Source organism: Microtus oregoni, unplaced genomic scaffold (genome assembly GCF_018167655.1).
Source record: "Microtus oregoni isolate MIOR12 unplaced genomic scaffold, Mior012 000011F_ref0000422, whole genome shotgun sequence".
Classification (NCBI taxonomy): Eukaryota; Metazoa; Chordata; class Mammalia; order Rodentia; family Cricetidae; genus Microtus; species Microtus oregoni.
In genome coordinates, this window is record NW_024543070.1 from 29,792,375 (window position 1) to 29,813,247 (window position 20,873).

General features: G+C 38.9%; 1 protein-coding gene across 29 annotated transcripts in view; it reads right to left on the bottom strand.

Annotated features, from left to right (window-relative positions):
* Positions 1–20,873, bottom strand: part of LOC121453642 (dystrobrevin alpha) — a 361,338-nt gene that overhangs the window by 103,296 nt on the left and 237,169 nt on the right. For all 29 annotated transcript variants that reach the window (XM_041660549.1, XM_041660545.1, XM_041660546.1 and 26 more), the window contains one exon: positions 20,369–20,449. In XM_041660549.1, coding sequence (XP_041516483.1) covers positions 20,369–20,449 — 81 coding nt within the window. The remainder of the gene's footprint in view (positions 1–20,368; positions 20,450–20,873) is intronic.

Genomic DNA, 20,873 nt, shown 5'->3' on the forward strand with positions numbered 1-20,873 from the left:
TCAGAAAGCCAGAAGCTATCTCAGAACAACATATCCAGGCAAATAATTCACACTGGAGCATATGGGGTGCTGCCTGAAGTCTGTCTTCTGTCTTTTGGCATGAAGGCTCTGGTATGTCCTGACAGGCTAACTGCTGTGTGAATCTGATTGCTACCAACTTATAGAGTTCAGGAGTGATGTCTTTAATTATATGAATATTATTTTAGAGAGATTTGATATTTATACCCATAATCAGGGCATCTACTTCATTATGAATTATTTTAATTAAGAAAAAAAGAAATTGGAGGTAGAATGCCTATAATTTGTCAGTGTATACATCCTCCAGAGATATAGTATGTGTGTGTACCAGTAAACACGCCTCTTCAACACTTACCTCTGCCCTTCATGGTTATAGTGGTGATGCCTGAGGTTGTATTGCCTTTCTCCGCTCTGATATATGCAGCTATTCTGTTGATAAGTCACCCAATCAAGCTTCACAACAACATGGATAGGATGTATTCCCTCAAAATCCCCTCAGTTCTCTTTTCCTTAGATGTTAATTTCCTAATCTGTGTACTTCTGCCCACATGGATTTTCCATGGCAACCATAATCTTCAGTGTATGAGAACCAAGTTGAGGTGATCATTTTGATTAGTTTGCACACTGGATTTGAAATACCAAAACATGCTCTTTCCTGCCTCTACTTCCTGCATGTTGGGATTCCACGTGTGTGTCACCAAGTTCAGTTTATATGGGACTGAGGATCAATCCCGGGGCCATGTGCATCTTAATCAAGCACTCTAAAAGCTGAGATTCACTCCAGTCCTCACACCATGTATCCTTAAAGCATGCTGTGAGTTTGTAGAAAACTTAACTGCAGCAATTCATTTGATTTCTTACTTGCTATGGCTGGAAAGTGAAATGTTTCCCACAGGTTCATGTTTTGAATGCTCTGTCCACAGACTGGGACATGGTTTTGAAGGCTGTGGAGCCTTTAGGAGGTGGGGGTTTGTCTGGCTGAAGCGGGCCAGTAGGAATGAGTCTGTCACCAAAGCCACCTCTCCCTGCCACAACAGGCTGAAACCCTGAACTTGTGAGCCAAGATCAACCTTCCTGTCTCAGTTTACTTCTGTCAGACACTCTGTCACAGCAACGAGAAAAGGAGCCGAATAAGAAAATTCTCATATCCGTAGAACTAAAAGATCACACACACTTGCATACACACATACACACAGCATAGCCATTGTCTTTTCCCCATGACAATTTACAAATGAAATATTTAATTTAATAGTCTAAGAGACAAATAGACAACAAGTAAAAATAGCTTCAAGGAGTTTTACAGGCCTCATAGAGGTGGGGTGTGAGGCGGCCACAAGAGCTCACTCAGCCCCTCGTCATATGAGTGTGCCAGGAACCAGTGAAGCACCTCCTGCCACTCTTCAGTTCAGGCCATTACCTGAGCTTAGCCTTCTAGCTCAGAGGCTCGAAACACCCTTCTTTTACTAAATATTTATTCAGGTCTTGTTCAGTATTGATGTTTTGGGTTCTGAAACCCTAATGTGCAAAATAGCAGATTTCTTACGAATGGTAAGGAGAGAGAGAAAAAAGAGGGAGAGAGAGAGAGAGAAAGAGAGAGAGAGAGAGAGAGAGAGAGGAGAGAGAGAGAGATCAAGTAAACAAATATATTAAGGAGAAAGTGCCCTGTAAGATCAGGCTAAGCACGCTTGTAGGGTATTTTCTTAATAAGTGATTAATGTGGAGAGTACATTGTAGAGGGACCACCTTTGGGGTGGTGGTCCTGGGCTCCATAAGAAAGCAGGCTCAGCAAGCCGTGAGGAGCAAGCCAGTAATCAGAATTCCTCCTTGGACTTAGCTTCTGCCTCCGGGTTCTTGCCCAGACTTCCTTGATGATGAACCGTGATGTGGAAGTACAAGCAAAATGAACCCTTTTCTCCTTATCTTGATTTTCCTCTTGGTGTTTCATCCCATAATAGGAAACCTAACCAATACAACAGTACAATAATTTGACATTTGTCAGAATCAATGCTTTATGCAGAAATCTGTTCTCCTATAAGAGATGTGGGTTTGGATAGCACACCGCACCTTCAGTTTTTCATAAGGGAAACAAAGATATACACCTCTCTCAGCTGTGAGGAGCAATGAAAAATTTCATAGGAAAATAGCAGATGATAAAGCACTGGATCCATTTCAGGCAGCATGCTCATTTTTGAGAGAAAACAGAGAAGCACCGAAATTTTACTATCTTTCTCAGGTCGAATTACAAACCTTCTCCCTCAAATTCTTCCAGTTCTTTCCCCCAGTTACAAAGACGTTTGCCTCATTTTGTAAGTCTTCTTCTAGGACTCCATTTTGGTTTTGCTTTTAATAGTTAAAATGTGTTGTAAAAAAGAGACTTGTCACTGTGATCGTTAGTTAAGTTCACCTTTATGTCACGTGCTTTCTGCGCTCACAATGGTGGAGCAGAGGGCAAAGGAACTTGTTGCTATGACAGGTTAACTGAGTTTGGTTTCAGAACCCACACGGTGGAAGGAGAGAAATCTGTGAAATTGTCCTCTGAGTTCCATAGGTATGTGAAAACATGTGCAATGTCCCTCCAATAACTAAATAAACACATATTTTAAAAACCCATTTCTCTTGAGATTTACATGTTCAACTCATTCATGAGAAAACAGGATATTTTAATGCATCGTTACTAACCATACATCTCTTGCACACTGTGGCTAAGCATATGGAGAAAGGCTGCCATGTGTTTCCCTTTACAGTGCTAGAAAAAGAAATGAGATCCCATAATAGTTTGAAAAGAAATACAAATCCAATAGTTAATTTTTAGGGATCTGGAATGCACTGTGGTTAATGTTATCTGTGTCTGACATAAAATCATAACCAGTGGATCCCATGGGGAGGATCACAGTCAGACTCACCTGAAGGATGACACTAAACTCTGGGTTATAATAAGTCCATATACATAACTAAAAAAATGAAACTGCCAGAGGAACTCTACAGGGATGCCATCCTTGCCATCCTTGACTGGAAACGTGGGACTCCTTGGAGGAGGAGGTAAACCTCACATTGACTCCTCACATGTAGCGGGAAACACAGCTGGAGGTGACTAGGGTCCTGCCCCAGGATGAAGGTCACCCAGTGATGGAAAGCTTAAAGCATGGAGGGAGGAGGACGGCTCAGATCCAGTCCTGATGCCGTCCAGCTAGAGGCGTTGATCTGGCACCTAAAGCAAGTCTGTAACTGAGAAATCTTATACTGCTTATTACAATAAACAAATGGCCCCATTAAAAATTTATGCATATTTATTTGTACCTTTTATCTAGAATTTGCATTTTATATATTTTAACTCTTAATTTCCTTTTCTGTCTGTCGTGTCAATTAACTTCCACATTTGCAGCCAATGAATCGGTGTGTAAGGCAGGGCTGTTTTCACGGCAGTGGGTAGGTTTCAAACTATGGTAAATCCTTGCATGACCTTGACGCGGAGGGCATCTCTACATTCAAGCATCACTCCAGGTGACTGTGATGAACAGCACGGTTTCAGAGTTAGGGGATGGGCATGACTTAAGGGATGGAGTTAGAAATGAAAGAACAGGAATATAATGTTCATTTGATCCAGATGAATTTATTTTAAAAATATCCATAAAATCGTGAAAGCATTGTGATCAAGAAAGGCATGTGTGAGTCAGAAAGTTATTGAGACTTCCCTCAGATAATTTCTCTCTATGCCTTACTAAGGCCCCTTCACAAAATGAAGTTCACAAGCCCAGTGGGAAGGAAGAACTGGTTGAATGGGACACCTTGGCAGAGTCCACAGAGGTGTCTTCTGTAATTACATTGCCCATACTGGGTACCACTCACGCCAACCAAGCATTTAGCTTGGAAAGAAAATATTAGTAGGAACACAATGTTTAGATTGGCTTTTGATGAGTGGTCTTGAGGTAAAGCCCTTATAAGACGTGAAAGCAGACAGTCCCTAGGAAGCCTACCAGTTTTATTTTATGCTTCTGGTCTCCACCCTTTCTGTGCTCCTAGAAAACAATTTTATTTCAGAGATAGCTTTTTTTGCTATGAGTCTTCAGAGAGAACCATCACATCTCACAGACATAACGTCTCGGCTTCATTTTAATTTTCTGGTTAAGGTGTTGTAATAATGCTTCATGAAAAAGGTCTACAACATATTGTCACGTAAAATCAAATTGAGGACCCGGCCAATCTTAAAGGCCATGCCACAACATACACTGCCTATCAGGAAAAATAGTCAGTGCTTCTTAAATTGTGTTTATACACTGACATCATTATTAAAAATGAGGTAATAATTATTGGCTCAGTAACCATCACACTATAAATTAAATTTGACTAAATTCAATTCAATCAAACACTTATTATGCCTATTATTTTCCTTCCTTCCTTCCTTCCTTCTTCCTTCTTCCTTCTTCCTTCTTTTTTTTTCCCCCCCCGAGACAGGGGTTTCTCTGTGTAACAGCCCTAGCTGTTCTGGAACTAGCTCTTACAGATCAGGCTGGCCTCGAACTCAGAGATCCACCTACCTCTGCTTCCCAAGTTCTGGGATTAAAGGCATGCGCCACCACCACCTGACTTATGCTTATTATTTTCAAAGTATTGTACCAAGAGTTGTAAAAATAGTAAGAGAATGTAAATGGAAAAAGAATAATATCTAACTTCTCCTTGCCCAGTTTAGCTTATACAGAATATGTTTAATATTTTTAGAGCAAGAGACCCTAACACATTATCACTCACTTTGTGCGGTGCTTTTAGGTAATTATGTATGGTTTCTTTTATGTGGCCTTACCACTCTCTATCTTGCAATGCCCTAACTTGTGTTTTTACTACCCTTTTGGAAGCAGGCTTCCCATTCACATCTAGTTTCTTTCCCATTCTATTCATCCCAAGAAACAGTTAAGGCCAGGTCATTCTCCATTGTCCATTGAGCAATACCTAGGAGACTGACAGTGAGAACCAGTGTTTGGACTCTGTTTTTACCGATTGTTAGTCTCACCTCTCAGTATTCTTCAGCTTCTTCAAAGTATCCTACATTCCAGGTATGCCAGACTTCTGACAGTGCCAGAATGTGCCCTTGATGTTTTTTATATATGCCTGTAGTGGGCCTGTTCTTTCTGTAAGATGCAGCATTTCATCCACCATTTTTCATGGTAGCACACACACGCCATATCCCTAGGAGACCCATTCTAATGCCTTCAGACAACTGTGTGTTCTTTCCTTTGTAGTTCCCAGAAACCTGCACACATTTATTTGTTCATTTATAACATTCTGAATTTTCCAGTTATTAATACACAGATGTTGTTCTTTATTTCTTCAGATTGGAGTTTGGAGGAAAGGGTTTTATGAGTCACATGTTGTGAGTGTGGTTGCATGTATTTTGGGAAGGGAACATCTATGGATTTCACTGGAGTCTCCAAAACTGGTGGGAAAGAAGTGTATGGATTGGAGAATCAAATAATAACCACCTCGATGGCACTATGTCTTGTTTATATTCATAATCTTTGCAATACCTTGTTCAAACAAGATGCTCAATAATGTTTAGTGAATTGAGTAGTTTAGAACACCTATAGCAAATCCGGTACCAGCTAATATCCCTGGAAGCTTTTTATGTACCTTGGTAGTCTACACAATCCGATAATTTTTGTTGACCATGGTTTTCTAGTTACCTCCTATTTCCTATGCACTATGGCTTCATATGGCCGGAATCCTATATGCTAGAAGCCACACTCAGAAAGAAAGTGCAGCTACAGCTCTGGCACCCATGAGGAATTGTCTTCCTCCTTTTACAACCCTTTATCTTTCTGACTCTGTATGAAACATCCGTCTGGCCAGCATGAACACTAGACATAGTAAGGGGCCACTGGAAATCACAAGTAAATAGCATTTGGTATAGGAGGTCCTTCTGTATTTGTATTGCTTTCATTGGATGAATAAAGAAACTCCCTTGGCCTTTTGATAGGGCAGCTTTTAGGTAGGTGGAGTAAACAGAACTGAATGGTGGGAAGAAAGACAGGCAGGTAGATGCCATGGTTCTCCTGCCTGAGACGGACGCTGGTTAGACTCATGCCGGTGAGCCACAGTCAAGTGGTAATACACGTTAATTGAGCTGGGTTAAACTAGTATGTGAGAGTTAGCCAATAAGAGGTTAGAAATAATGGGCCAGGCAGTAATTTAATTAATAGAATTTCTGTGTGGTTATTTTGGGGGGTAAGCTAGTTGGGTGGCGGGATGCAACCCACTCCTTTTACAACCAAGCGTCTAGAAATTGAAGCCTTAGTTTTTCTGCTCTGAAACTATATCCTTTAAATACATTATTGTACCTGCAGTGAGAGTAAATGATAAAACAAGCAGCATTTCATTTATCTACTCAGAAACTAGCTATGGTCTAGTTTCCTAGTGTATACTTCATTGCTTGGGTAATGATGTGAGCACTGGGATGAGTAGGCCTTTAGGTGGTTAATCAGCAGTATAAGGATTTATGGGTATCTTGGTGAAGTCATAGATATACCCACATACTATAAAGACTATAAAATGTACATTTTATTAGAAAAGAAATCTTCAAATGTCATGAAATAAAGGATGTGGCTTACTTAGAGTGCTTGTCTCCTAGGTGACAGGCTTGAGTTGGAAAGAAGTCATAGACTACGTTCTAATGACATACTGCCAAGTAGAATGGCTATGGTTAACTACAGAATTATAGAGTTAAAAACTGCTAAAAGAATATATTAAATGTTCTCATCATAAATACATCTTAAGTCTGTGTGACTGTAAATTTGAGTAGCGGATTAAGAAATCCCAAGAGTATTAATAAGATGCACTTGTGGGTGTATCTTTGAGGACTTTTTCAGAGAGGACCAACTACAGAAGGAAGACCCATCCAGAATGTGAACAGACTGAATAAAACTACAAAACAAGAAGGGTGCCTGAGCTCCAGGGTTTCCCTGTCTCCACCCCTGGTCTGAGATGTGGGGAAGCAGTCTTCTGCCTCTACTGCCATGTAGCTGCCCACATCTGTGGAATCATCTTTTTGTACAGTACAAAGTGTTGACACTCAAGTTGGTTTAAGAAAATGCTGATTGGCCAGTAGTCAGGTGGGCAGCAGAGGCAGTGTGACCAAAATTAGGATGATGGGAGGGAGAGTGGCGGAGTCAGGAGTTACCAGTCAGATGCAGAGGGAGCAGGACATGAATGAAGGTACCAAGACACATGGAAAGGTATAGATAGAAATATGGGTTAATTTAAGAATAAGAGTAAGGTAGCATCAAGCCTGGGCTATCTCTGAGCATTTGTAAACAATATTAAGCCTCTGTGTTGGTTATTTGGGATGAGGTTGATGAGGGGGAGAGAAATGTCTGCCTACAGCCCACCATCATATGCTCTCTACCGTGATGACTATAATGCCCTCAAACCATGAGTCAAAATGAACTCTTCTCAAATTGTTTTCGGGTCACATATTTGGTCACAGCAATAAGGAAGATAACTAATACAGTGTATGAAGGAATTTATAAGCTAATCTTCAATAATCCCACAAGGCAATCATATAGTACAATGTTATACTGCATTCTAAAAATGCATATTATTTGTCAATTCACAAAAAAATTAAAAATCATAGTAATTGGAAATAATGATGAGCAGTGAAAGTCAGACAGGGACCCGGTGGTGTTTCAGACTTAGCTGTTGAACTTTTCAAAGTTCATTTCCTGGCAACATTGACATTTGAGGAGTCTGGAGCAAGGACTTTGTACATAAGAGTTTCTGCTGTGCTTACAGAGGACTGAGTTCAATTCCTAGCACTCACATCAGGCAATTCACAAACACCTGTAATTCCACTTCTACAGTGACCTGTTGCTTCTGGCCTTCTCAGACACTGCATTCATGTGCACCTGCCCACACATAGACATGCAAACATACACACAAGTAAAGAAATCAAACCTCCTGGTTGATTTTTGATTGATCGGCTTGCTATCACTTTATACAGTGAAGTTATAAAGAGTTGTTTGAGCTTCATAAAATCTAGATCTGTACTAAGTAGAACAGACTGTTGGGTTATTTCCCTTACATAGGTATGAGGCATTCTCTTCCTAAATCTTTACACTCAGGAAGATAGCTATGGAGGCGACCCTAAAGTACCTGGCTCATCTCACACTGCAGTTTTCAGTTATACTGTCCAGTTGTGAAAGCAAATGATAATTCCAAGAGCTAGCAGTGTGAATGTCAGACATATTGAATGTTCCCAAAGAAGCAAAAATGTTATTTTGGAAAAGGAAGACTTTGTAGGGGGAAGGAAACTAATAGCTTTCTTTGGAAACCCAATGTCTACAGCTTGCCTGCTCTGTTGAGCATCTTGAAACTTTTTAAGTAAATTGTGCAGAATGTGCCAAGTAGAGATTTGGGAAAGTCCTGGGAATATAATTTACAAAACATGTAAAAATTAAGAAGTAAATTTAGGCCAAAGAGAATGCTGGGTAAGTTACCAACTGCAATGTATCGTGCATACCAGGTTCTTAAGATCACTAGCAAACTCCTTAAGGTGAATCTTTAAATATGAGCCATACGCATTACTTCAAGGTACCAAGCAAGATGTCCTATACAGAGCTGTCACTCAACAGACCTGCTGGTGAATATGGATTCAGTGTTTGCTGTATGTTATATACTACAGAGGATACAGCTATGGTTAAGTCTTTCTGGTCTTACCTGGTTTCCATAGATTATTTACTCCTATCCCAAATAATTCTCTTTGCTAGATTTTGTAATGGGAGGTGCTATTTTTTTTTCTGTTTTATTACTTCTCTATGCACAGAACACCAGGCTTAGGCATAGTGGTCTGATAGACATGTTTCCAGAATGAGTTTAGTAATAGCTTAAGGGACATCTTCTTCCTAGTAGATGCCACTTAAACACGTACTTGACTTTTGGGTGCCTTAATTTACATACTTCAGTGGAACATGTTTGGTGCCCATCACTGGGGACAAAATGTCTTAGACAACATTTCTATGACATTTAAAAATTATCAGGAGCTGGAGAAATGGTACAGCAGGTAACAGGCAGTTGCCATTGAGACTGACAGCCTGAGTTCTGGCTTGAGGACCCACAAAGTGGAAGGAGAGAACTGACCCTCATTAGCGGTCTTAGGAACTCCACATGCGTGCTATGGAATGCATGTATGAGCGTGCACATGCATACACTTGTGCATGGATGCACTCTCACAGACACAAATAAAAAACCATGTAAAAGAAGGAGCTAGAGAGATGGCTCAGTGGTTAAAAGCACTTGTTGTACTCATACAGGATCCAGGTTCGGTTCTCCAGCACCCACATAGTGGCTCAAATCTTCCTATAACTCCTATTCCTGTTGGTTTGATGCTCTCTTCAGGTCTTTGCAGGCTTCAGGCACAAACATGGTGTACACATACACATGAAGACAAACAAATACTTAAGCACATAAAATAAGAATAATAAATCTTTTAAAAGATAATTAAATTATTTTTAATTAATAATCATTAATTTTTTATAATTAATTAAACCATAATTAACCATTAATTTAATTAATTACATTTTATTTGGCATGTGCAAAAGTTCTGGGCATGGCTGGTCATATCTGAACAACTTTATGAATATATTTAATGGAAGTAATACACTAAAAATGGCATAAATGATAAATTTTATGTTACATATTTTAAAACAATTTTTAGAAAACCATGAGATATATTTAGGACTATGCTAACATAAGAATGATGTGGACATACTTAACATCATACTTCATTGAACCTTCACAAACAAAAAAAATGCAATAATATGCCTGAACACATTAGCTGTTACTTTTAAGGCAATGAAGCACTTGTTTATGGGTAGTCACTCTCTTGTGATATTTTCTGTAGTGATATGTGTGCATCAAGCTTTAGAGTACATTACAGAGTCATCGTATTCTGACATTTCTCTATCATGGAAAAGGAATCACAGTCTGCTAACAAACCTCCATTCCGTAAAACTCAGAAGTCCAGGAAAAACCTTTCTCTGTAAGGGCTGTTTGACATACTCTTCCATTCATGGCTTCATATAACTACTGCATGGAGAATATTTGCACCAGAAAATTCGAATAGAAGTTTAGGATGATTTAAGAAAGGGCAAACAATAGGACCAGGGGATGAGTTGAATTCTCATTTAAAATGCCCTGGAGAAAATCTGTTTCAACTATTTATTCTTTTTGTTATCAGAGTTCAGTGTTTTACAGCCTTTTTTTTTTGCTCGGTACCTATCAACAGTTAGGAATTAAGCATGCTTTTCCCTTTATTTTCAAGAGAGTGGTGGTATGTCCAACCACTGAAATCTACGACTTTCCTGAGACATTATTACTCAGGGGGTCAGAGATCTTGAGGGCTATTTTGGACTGCAATCCAGGTAATCTAAAACTAAAAGCAACTGCACCTATGCCTACATTTCAATTGTTAGTCTATTAAAATCATAGCTTTACTCTAACTGGGAAAACTCTCTGCTTTTAAATGGCTTACATAGTTAGGTCAGGACAAGCCAGATAATCCCTCTATTTTAAGGAAAACTGTACAATAAAATATGTGGAGACAGTAGTAAATGCTCTCAGACTCACAGTCCTGGGGAAAGTTTGAGGGGTATTACATACTGTGGAGTATATTTGATCAAAGGTGTAGAGTTATCTCAGAAAGGAGATGACGAACATGTAAACTCGCAGCTGGTTAGATGTTATGATGCCTACATTTTGAGGTGGGAGAAGAGTTTAAAGATTCATGACCTGGGCATATGTCCTCCCACTGTTCTATTACCAACCTCCAACTTTTTTCTTTCTTCTTACTTTTAACATGCGACCATAATGTATTGGAAGGGGGAATCCACTCATTTAAATTTTGTGGAAGAGAAATATGTAAAGGGGAGGATTTCTGAATTCTCTACTTTTCACCCACACATTTTGGTCTTGTGTCAAGCTTGGTGTGCAGTAAATGTTTAGTCCCTAATTGTTGAATGCATAATTAATCTTTAACAACAACCATTAAGGAAACCTAAGTGGAGATTAAAATGGGGTGACATTGGGGTTGAATTTCCATTTGAACAACTGAAGTGGCTGCATAGGAGAGACCGCTTGTATTCCCAGCCTTCTGAGAATCTCTGCTTTCCTTTAGTGTGCTCTGGAGCTCTGATATATGTTCTCTGTGGGAGAACCCTTACCGAATACCCTTCACCATTCTCTTGAATGACTTTGGGCTAGTAGCAGAAACTTCCAGAAAGAAAACTAGGAAATCTCAAGGGGAAGGTTACTTAATCTTGCCTTAAAACCTCTTAAATACATTTGGAGAAGTTTAAAAAGCTAGGAATGCATCAAATTCCACTCCCCCCCAACACTACAAGACCATTAAAGATGACATGCTTTGCTGCACAGTATCTAGGTGTCACCCAGGAGCAGACAAGAGTCTAGGGAACTGTTGTTTGCAGCATCCCACCTCCAGAAAGAAGAACAGGGGTCCAGGCTTAGTCCACAGATTCTGCCGCAGGGAGACCCTGAACAAAACAGTCAACATTCTGGAAAACTAAAAATATCACCAAGAAAACAAGCCCTCCATTTCCTGTATCAAATAAAAATAAACAAGCAAGCAAGCAAAAGCAACTACATTGAAATCCACATCTAAACTGTCAGAACATTAAAGTCATAGCTACATTCTGTCAGGGGTTTGTTCTGATGAAAGGGAAACCACTTCCTCAGAGGTGTAGGGCCCTCAGAGAGTTCCCCTCCCCCACACTCATCTTGAATGGGTATCATTAATAAGTTTGTTTATGCTCCGCTGCCACTAACTCCCCCACAGGGAATTTTTGAGAACATTTCATTCTTGCACAGTGCACTTTTCTTTCTTTCCTTCTTTATTCTAAACAAGTGTCTAGAACATTGAACACCAGCAACAAAAATATGCATAGAAAACATTTGAAACAACACAAAGATGATTCTGCTCCATCACCTGCCCTTTATGTACTAATTGTGATACTTTCTGCCCTTCCTCCCACTCCTAGGCCAGGGGAAGCTCCTGCTTTCCTTCTTTTCTAGTCTTTTAACTTATTTTTATACTCAAGGTTACTATCTGGAAACAGGAAAAAATCTATGTTCTTGGGCACTATAATAGGCTAGACTCCAAGAACATCTCCCTAAGGTTTCTTGCCCCCTGGTATCACCTGTCTTCTCTCAGCTCCTCAGTGGAACCTTAATCCTGATACTCTTCTTAGGGAAATTTTACAGATAGATTTTGGGTAACCTTAAAATCTGAAGATCATTTTGTTAGTCCCGGCATAAACAACTAGTTTTCCCATTTAAATACAAAGGCTGTTTGGTCACAAAAGAGGAAAGCAGGGATGTAATCCAGCACAATCATCTGAGTAGTCCACAGGGGTCACATAGCAAGGAATCAAGAAAGCTCTAAGAACTGAAAACAGTTCTCAGCTGGCACCCAGCAAGAAAACAGGGACATCAGCCCCACAACCACAAGGACAAGAATCACAACAGCCAATACACTTGGAAGAGGACAAGTCCTGGATGCAAGCTGCAGATTTCAGCCCAATGTGATGCTAAGAGCTGAGTGCATGGCACACAGAAAACTGATCCAGAGAGCCACAAATGCATGCACAGCGAGGTAGGGAGACAAAAGCGAGAAAACGAGCATGAGTCAGTACTATGAATACATTCTCTTACTGTGGAAGACTAGTCACTTGGCTAGTGAAATAACAAATCTACTTCACACTCACTCACTCATCTAAGAAATTTTATTAGGATCTCCTTGAGATGTAATTTTCTTAGGTTATTTTTCTGTGATAGAGAAACAGATCAATAGGTAGTGGTGCCTACAAACCCTGAAAAAAGCTTACAGACTTTAATGTAGACAAAAACATATGTTCCAACAGACTCTGAATGCAGGGTATTTTCAAAAGGCATTTCGCTTGGTAAAGAAAAGATCATTTGAGAAACCATGAAAGACCAGATGCAATTATAGACACTTTCACCTCTTTCCCTTTGAAAGAAAAATTTAATTGCTGCTACTGACAGAAAGCAAAGTGAAGCTGAGGCTGAGGGGATGGGGGAATGGGCCACTCTTTCTGTGGGTGTGGGAGGGAGTATCCCATTGCAGTATTTTGTTCCCTTTATTAAACAGAGGTGGCCCCATGGTTCTGAATTGTTTCTCATGTTGCCTTTTTGTTGATCATGAACTTGAGATGTTGTATCATTGCCTTCAAAGTAATTTTTGAAGGGGAAAATGTGCTTACTTGGCAGGGTATCTGTATCATTAAGCTTGCCATTGCCCCCCAAAGAAATGCTGATCTAGAAGGAAGCATCTATTTGCTTAAAATAAAGACGGAGAGGTTGTCATTTCACAGATCTTATCAATAGTTAACAAGCTGTTTAATCTAAATAAATTCAATTAAGAAAAGATTGTAAATGAGCAGAGTGTGTAAGAAATCTTGTTTTCTACATTTTGTCCCTTCTTTCCAGGATGTAAAATAGCCAGCTTGATGTTCTTAAGTTTTAGAGATATCCTTTCTTCTGTTCTATTAGGATTATATCACAGGGAGGGTAGTTATAGTAGAATACAAGGACGAACAACTAGCAGAAATAGTGATGTGGAAAATAATTTCAATGGAAGAAGGCTGAAAGTCTTCTGCCTGTAAAAAATGAGATGAATTTCTCACAGCTATTCTTTTATCAGCAAGACTGGTAAATGCCTTTGATAGATAAAGAGACCTAGGCAAGAAAGTGTTTCTCTAAGCCTGAGGGATGCCAAACAACTTTATATTCTCAGAAGAATGAAGGATGTTACACAGCCACATATAGGAGAGAAAGAATGTTCACAATATTTTTATTGATGGAATCAAACACTTAATGAGTGAGTAGAAGTTTTCTCCCAAATGCTGGCTTCTAATGAGGATTAAATTCTTTTTTAGGAGCACAATTTATTCAATTAGGATGCATATTATTGTTCCCTATTACCAAATTTATTACAAGTATCTATCTATAAAAACTATTCTTCGGTCCTGGTCTACACAAAAAGAGACACTAGCCCGTCTTTAAGTACTTATCACAGTATTGGGAGCTTTTATTCTCAGCTTCGGTCAATACTTGTATCAGGAGATGGATTTGGCATCTGTAATGGGAATCTGTCTCTGTGTGGATAGGATGGATAATTAACTAACTTGTGTGGTCTTTGATTTCAGGAAATAGAAAATCCATATACTCCTGCTGTATTTGGGCATTTTTCCCTCTTTGGGATGATTTCATGATAGCCAATTTTTTATTTTTTTCTTCTATATTGTGAGTTTAAAATTTAGTTTGAATAATATGCAGAATAAATTTGGCCTCTAAAGGAGTTCTATTTTGAAAAATAAATAACCTCTTCTTGGTCATAATCCATTGATTTCTATAAAATAAATGACATAATGAGTTATCCTATGCATATCCTATGCTTATACCTATCTCCCCTCCTCCAAGTATATACAGAAACTTAATGTCCAATGTGACAGTCAAATGAGCTGGCGCCTTCAGGAAAGTGATTAATTCCTTAAACTGGAGCCTCATAGTGGCAACTAAGGCCCTTATGAAAGAGGCCCAAGAGTGTGTCACTTCCCCCTCAGTCACATGAGATCTCCTGGGAAGGAAGAGGCTACCTATGAATCTGAAATTAGGCTCACAGAAACCACCAAGTGGACCGGTGCCTTCTCTTGGACTTCCTGACCACTGTAGCTATGAAAATAAATATATTTCTATCATTTACAAACTGTCTATATGATGGCATTTTATTATAGCATCTCAGGTATGCCAAGATTCCTCAGTAACTCTGTTAGCAGGTGCTAGGCAACTGTTCCTGGAATTACCCCTTCTTTACCCATTAAATTGACTGTAAGCAAGCATGGAGTTTTTTTTTTTTTGTTATAGATCAGTTCTGCTCTTATCTGTTTGTGGTCCTTGCTGCAAGCAGGGAACCTCTGATCTTTCTCTTAGCTCTTGGAGGTGATTAGAATTTTTGTGCTCTGGAGAGGTAAATCCACTACATTCTGATTTTTATCTTACGCCCTTTGTTTTAGAGTAAAGCTCCATTACAAGGCATAATAATTCACTGTGTTAACTTTTTTGTAGACTAGAATTACCTTACTCTAATGCAAGGATGTAAATTCATTGCTTGATGTGGGATTCCCCTCTGTATGCTATGACTACCATTGGTTAATAAAGAAATTGTCTTGGGCCTGCACAGAGCAGAGTAGAGGTAGGTGGAGAATACTAAACTGAATGCTGGGAGAAAGAAGGCAGAGTCAAGAAATGCCATGTAGCTGCCAGAGGGTAAAGACATGAGTTGACAGCTGAAAACTTGCCAGTAGGCCATGAGACTTATGATAAAATATAAAATAATAAGAAATGGGTTAATTTAATATGTAAGAGTTTGCTAGAAATATGCTATAGTGATTGGCCAAGCAGTGATTTAATTAATACAGTTTATGGGTGGTTATTTTGGGGCTGAGCAGCCAGAACAAACAAGTGGTCTCCTACAACAAAGTGATGCTCCAAAGTGTGCTAGCTAAATCAACATAAAACCCAAGAAGATTTGGAAAGGAATTCTAGACACTAAAAAACAAAGCTTAGCTGCATTTGTTTTTCAGTTGGGCTCTGTTTGCTAATGGCATGTTGCAGCTCCTTTAAGAAAGGTCCTCTTGATAAAGTGGTAGCAACAAAAACAAAACAAAAAAACCCATACAGTTTTGAAAGAGTGGAAAATGAAAACAAAAAGAATATAGACAGTTATAAAAGAAGTAAATGGTTTTTAAAACATAAAACAAAGTCTTTAAAGAGACAAAGTGAACTTGCAGAAAAAGTAATAGGAATAAAGAAAATAAGGCATGTAAAGATGGAATATATTTTAAGAGTGTGGATTATGTATATTATTGTGTTTTCTTTGAATTTTTTTGATTGCAGAGAGACATTTGATTCTGGGGACTGCTAAGCTAAGTCAGCATATATATTTTAAAGGTTTCTTTAGTTCAAAATTTGAGTCTAAGGATATGCTACTTTGGAAAAGAAGTTCTTCTTTTGCTTCCACAGAAGATGAGAACCTGTGGATTAAGTCCAGATTAATGTTGTTTGATGCACCAAGATCCCCCAAAAGGTTGCCATGAACACCCCCAAAATTACTTCACCCAACAAAAAGCAGGAAACAGTTTGGAGAGAACTATGCACAAATTTCCTAAATGATAGTTTATAAATGTTTGTTTACATTTAAAGGGGGATATGATACTTGGTGTTGGTAAAAACTTAGGACTTTCCATGACAGTGAGACACATTTGCTCCTGGCAGCACCAAGATATTTGAAGAGGATGATGGGCACCAAAGAAGCTCCTTATGGCATTGATTGGTTAGCCATCTGAGTAAGAAACTGCTATTGCCTGGACTGCTTGATGCTATGCTGTATGAACTGGACATGCAGGATCCACAGAGAAATGACTGCTGAACTTGCCTAAAGGTGAGATGATCCTTTGGGGTTCCTGCTAGATGAAAGAGTCTGCCAGGCATTCCGTAGGATACAGAAGAAAGCAACTGATGAACTTTATCATTATAAGGTAGAACAGATCTTCAAATTTCCTGATTCATGGAAATGTCTGCTGGATACTATGGGCCTGTAGGCCGAAGATGGATGCCCCAATGATTCAGAAGAACTTTGGGTGACTGTCCAGGCAGTGAGAGGTCTCTGTCAATTCTAGAGATTTGGAAGTTGCTTACAATGCACTTCCTATTTACTTAGGTAGTATTATATCCTTCTGGAGTCTTTGATGGATTTGAAGAATGTATAGTTATAGTAGATATAAATATTGTAACTATAATTCTTTCTTGATACTTCTTTTGTTATATGTATTTTTTCTGTGTTAAAATTAAAACCTCCCTTTTTATTTAAACAGAAAAGGGGAGGTGATGTGGGATTTCCCTTTGTATGCTGTGAATACCATTGATTAATAAGGAAATTGTCTCGGGCCTGCATAGAGCAGAATAGAGGCAGATAGTGAAAACTAAACTGAATGCTGGGAGAAAGAAGGCAGAGTCAGGAGATACCATGTAGCCCCACCAGAGACAAATGCTCAGAACAGAGCTTTACCCAGTAATCATGGTGATACATAGATTAATGGAGATGGGCTAGTTTAGGATTTATGAGTTAGCCAGAAATATACTTAAGTTATCAGCCAAATAGTATTGCAAATAATATGCTTTCTATGGGATTATTTCAGGGCTTAGCAGCTGGGAATTAAGTAGCAGCCTCCTACAACAATTGCTGATGAATATTATGTTACCAAAATGATCACCCCCTTTGGCTACTTTTCTAGAAGACTCCAACATTGATTCCAATAAACCAAAATCAATTGTGTTAACGTTTCACAGGTAACTCAGAACATCACATGGTTTACTGTTAGGAAAGAAGGTGGAACAAACAGACAGCTCTGAATTTGATCCTCTGATCAATGCAGAAAGTATTTAAACAAGCTTAATTTCAGTGCAACACTCCAGTCACGATTGCTTTTGTTTTCTGAGCTTTAACTAGTTATTTTAGATTGTGATTTTTTTCCTCATCCTAAAAAGAAATGTGCAAGACTGAGAATAGACTTTCTCAGAGTATGAGGAATGGGATATGACCCACAGGGTGCCACAAAACCAGGCAAGGATCATGTTGTATGTGCATGGTGTAATGTTGCCTAAAGGGTTGCTGATTAGTCACTATGAATCTATTCATTTTTCCCTCCTCCTTTCTCTGTCTTCTTTCCCATTTATTTTCTCATTTCTCCTAACCATTTTGTGGTCTTTTTGGAAGTTCCAACCTTCACTGATAAATGTCTACAAAAAGCTTGGCAAACTTTTAAGGGGGATGCAATTCTCATCCCATTCTCCCAACTCCTCCCCACTTTGGGGATTCCTCATTTGTTCTATTTTGGATATCACTGAGAAAGAAGGGGAGTCTTTCCTCTCTGGAAGCCTTTTCTTTACCTTTGGAAAACAGCACTGAAAAGACTCTTATTGGCTCATTCATGCCTGAAAATACAAATATATGATGTGGGAGGGCCTTCTGTTTTGTATTGATTTCATTGGTTAAATAAAGAAACTGTCTTGGCCCTTTGATAGGACAGAAAATTAGGTAGACGGATTAAACAGAACAGAATGCTGGGAAGAAGGCAATGAAGCAGACACCATAGCTCTCCTCTTTGAGATGATGTTGGCTAGAATCTTTCCCGGTAAGCCACCACCTTGTGGTGCTACACACATTATTAGAAATGGGTTAATCAAGATGTGAGAATTAGCCAATAAGAGGCTGAAACTAATGGGCCAGGCAGTGTTTAAAAGAATACAATTTGTGTGTTGTTATTTCGGGGCATAAGCTAGCCAGGCAGCTGGGAGATGGGTGGCAGGAAGGAGCCCGCAGCTCCTTCTACAAATATAGCTATATACATATATTTAAATTTCAGGTTAATTAATTAACTATAGAAAATACAGTCTCCTTTAGCCCAGGATAGCCTCACCTCAAAATCAGTATGAAGCCAACAATGACCTTGAACTTCTGATCCTTCTGCTCATGCACCACCTGATTAATATGGTGAAAGGGACTTCATGCTTGATAAGCAAGAACTCTACCATCTGAGTGATATTTCCAGCATTGGACATAGTGTCTTTACACACACACACACACACACACACACACACACACACACAGTTTGTTTGCTTGTTTTTGTTCCATGTGTATGTGTGTGTTTTCTCCCCATTCATCCTGTCCCAAATCTTGGCCTATTTCTTATCCCCTGGCTGGTGAACTGCTTTAAGCACCTTGCGGGGACGGAATCACCTTACCATCTTCGTAGTCACGATCAACTGTGTACCCAGATGTGTGGGGCTGTGTGGCTTGCTCAGGGCTCTGGGAAATACCCACGGAGACTCTGGCAGGGTAGACCTGGGGAAGTGGCTAACTCTGCATTCACTAAGAGTCTAATTCCCATGTTAGCTATTCAAGAACTATATGTATTTCTGGATAGAATGTTAGGGCTTACATAAAAAAACAAAACAAACTGTTCTTCACTAATTAGAAAATGAGAAGTTATTAATTTTGAATGAGAGTCAATTCTTTAAAAAGAACAGAATAAATCGACACAAATGAACCACGAAGTAATATTTTTGCCAGAGAGAACAGTTGTGGCAGCATGAAGGGGCGTGCCAACCCACAGGGAGCACTGAACTGCTCATGTGGTTGGCACTCAGCTTGCTGTGTGTAGTTTGCAATCGGCAGCAAACAGAAGCAGGTTCCTGTGTTTTTTAAAGTTATCTATCTACTGCAACTCTTGTCCAAAAAATGTAATCAACACATTGATTCTCTGGGCTGATTTTATCATTTCAGAAAGGAGCTTGAATGTTTTCAAGATGTTTGTTTATAAACAACTGATAGTTATAAATGGACATGCAGAGAGGATTTTAAGTGTGATGGTTTACAAAGTACCTGTATGCTGTGATTACCATTGATAAATAAAGGAACTGCTTTGTGCCTATAGCAGAGTTATAGGAGAACAGAGCTAGGTGGGGTAAACTAAGCTGAATGCTGGGAGAAAAGAAGGGTGGAGTAAGAAAGGAACTGTGGAGCTGCCGCCAGAGACAGATACTGGGAATTTTACCCCATAAGCTACAGCCACGTGGCAATATACAGATTAATAGAAATGGGTTAAATTAATATAAGAGTTAGCTAATAAAAAGCTAGAGTTGATGGGCAAAGAAGTGATTTAATTAGTACAGTTTCTGTGTGATTATTTCTGGGATAAGCTGGCTGGGTGGCTGGGAACCAACAAACAGTCCCCCCAACAACTTGGATATCATTAAAATGTCATGGGTAGTAAAGAGAGGAAACACTCCTTGCTGAGTTTAGAAATCTCTCAATTTAATCTATCATCTATCTATCTATCTATCTATCTATCTATCTATCTATCTATCTAATCTATTTATCATATATTTATCTATATACATATACACACATATGTATCTATATCTATCATTTATTTATATATTTAATATGTAGAGAAAGAAAGATAGACACACATAGATATAGATTTCAAGAGGCTCATCTATTTTAAGTCTTTGGTAGTTGAGGCTAAACCAGACCTGAGAGTTTCTAGCAATAGTTTCTTTACTATTCACGACCACAATACCCTCTTTATTCTTGTGTAAGCATATGTTTATCAATCCTTGTAGGAAAACCTGGTTTTAATAAACCCAATAACAAGCATAAATGATAGTACTCATGTAGGTAATTAGCACAAACAAATGGAACACTTACAATTGCATTTCTTCTGCACAAACCTCAGCTTGCATGCTGTTCTGTAGGTGGAGAGTCGGATACGATCCAGATCTTGAGCCCCTAGTATGGGAAAAGAGTATACATATGGTATGCCATTTGTATAGATAGGAGCTTGCAATGTTTGTAAACAAAAGAACTGCAGATATAATCCATATGCTTATGGTACTTCTGTTGCAATATAAATACTAGTTTAAGACTCGGGTCTATTCATGTTCCCAGGGCACAGAACTCTGGTATTCAATGAGACTGCCAACCATGATGATGGATCAAGGAACACAACCTCTCCCTGTTGTGTCTACCACTCCACAGAACAATATACTCAAGCTGTGACTTAAGTAATGGAAAGATGATATCAGAAATGATCACTGAATAAATGAGCTTTTAAATTCATCATTGTCATTGGAACATAGTTGTTAGGTGAAAAGATTGAATATTGAGTATTTTTTCTTTCTTTTTTTTGCTGTTTATGTTTTTTTGTTTTTTT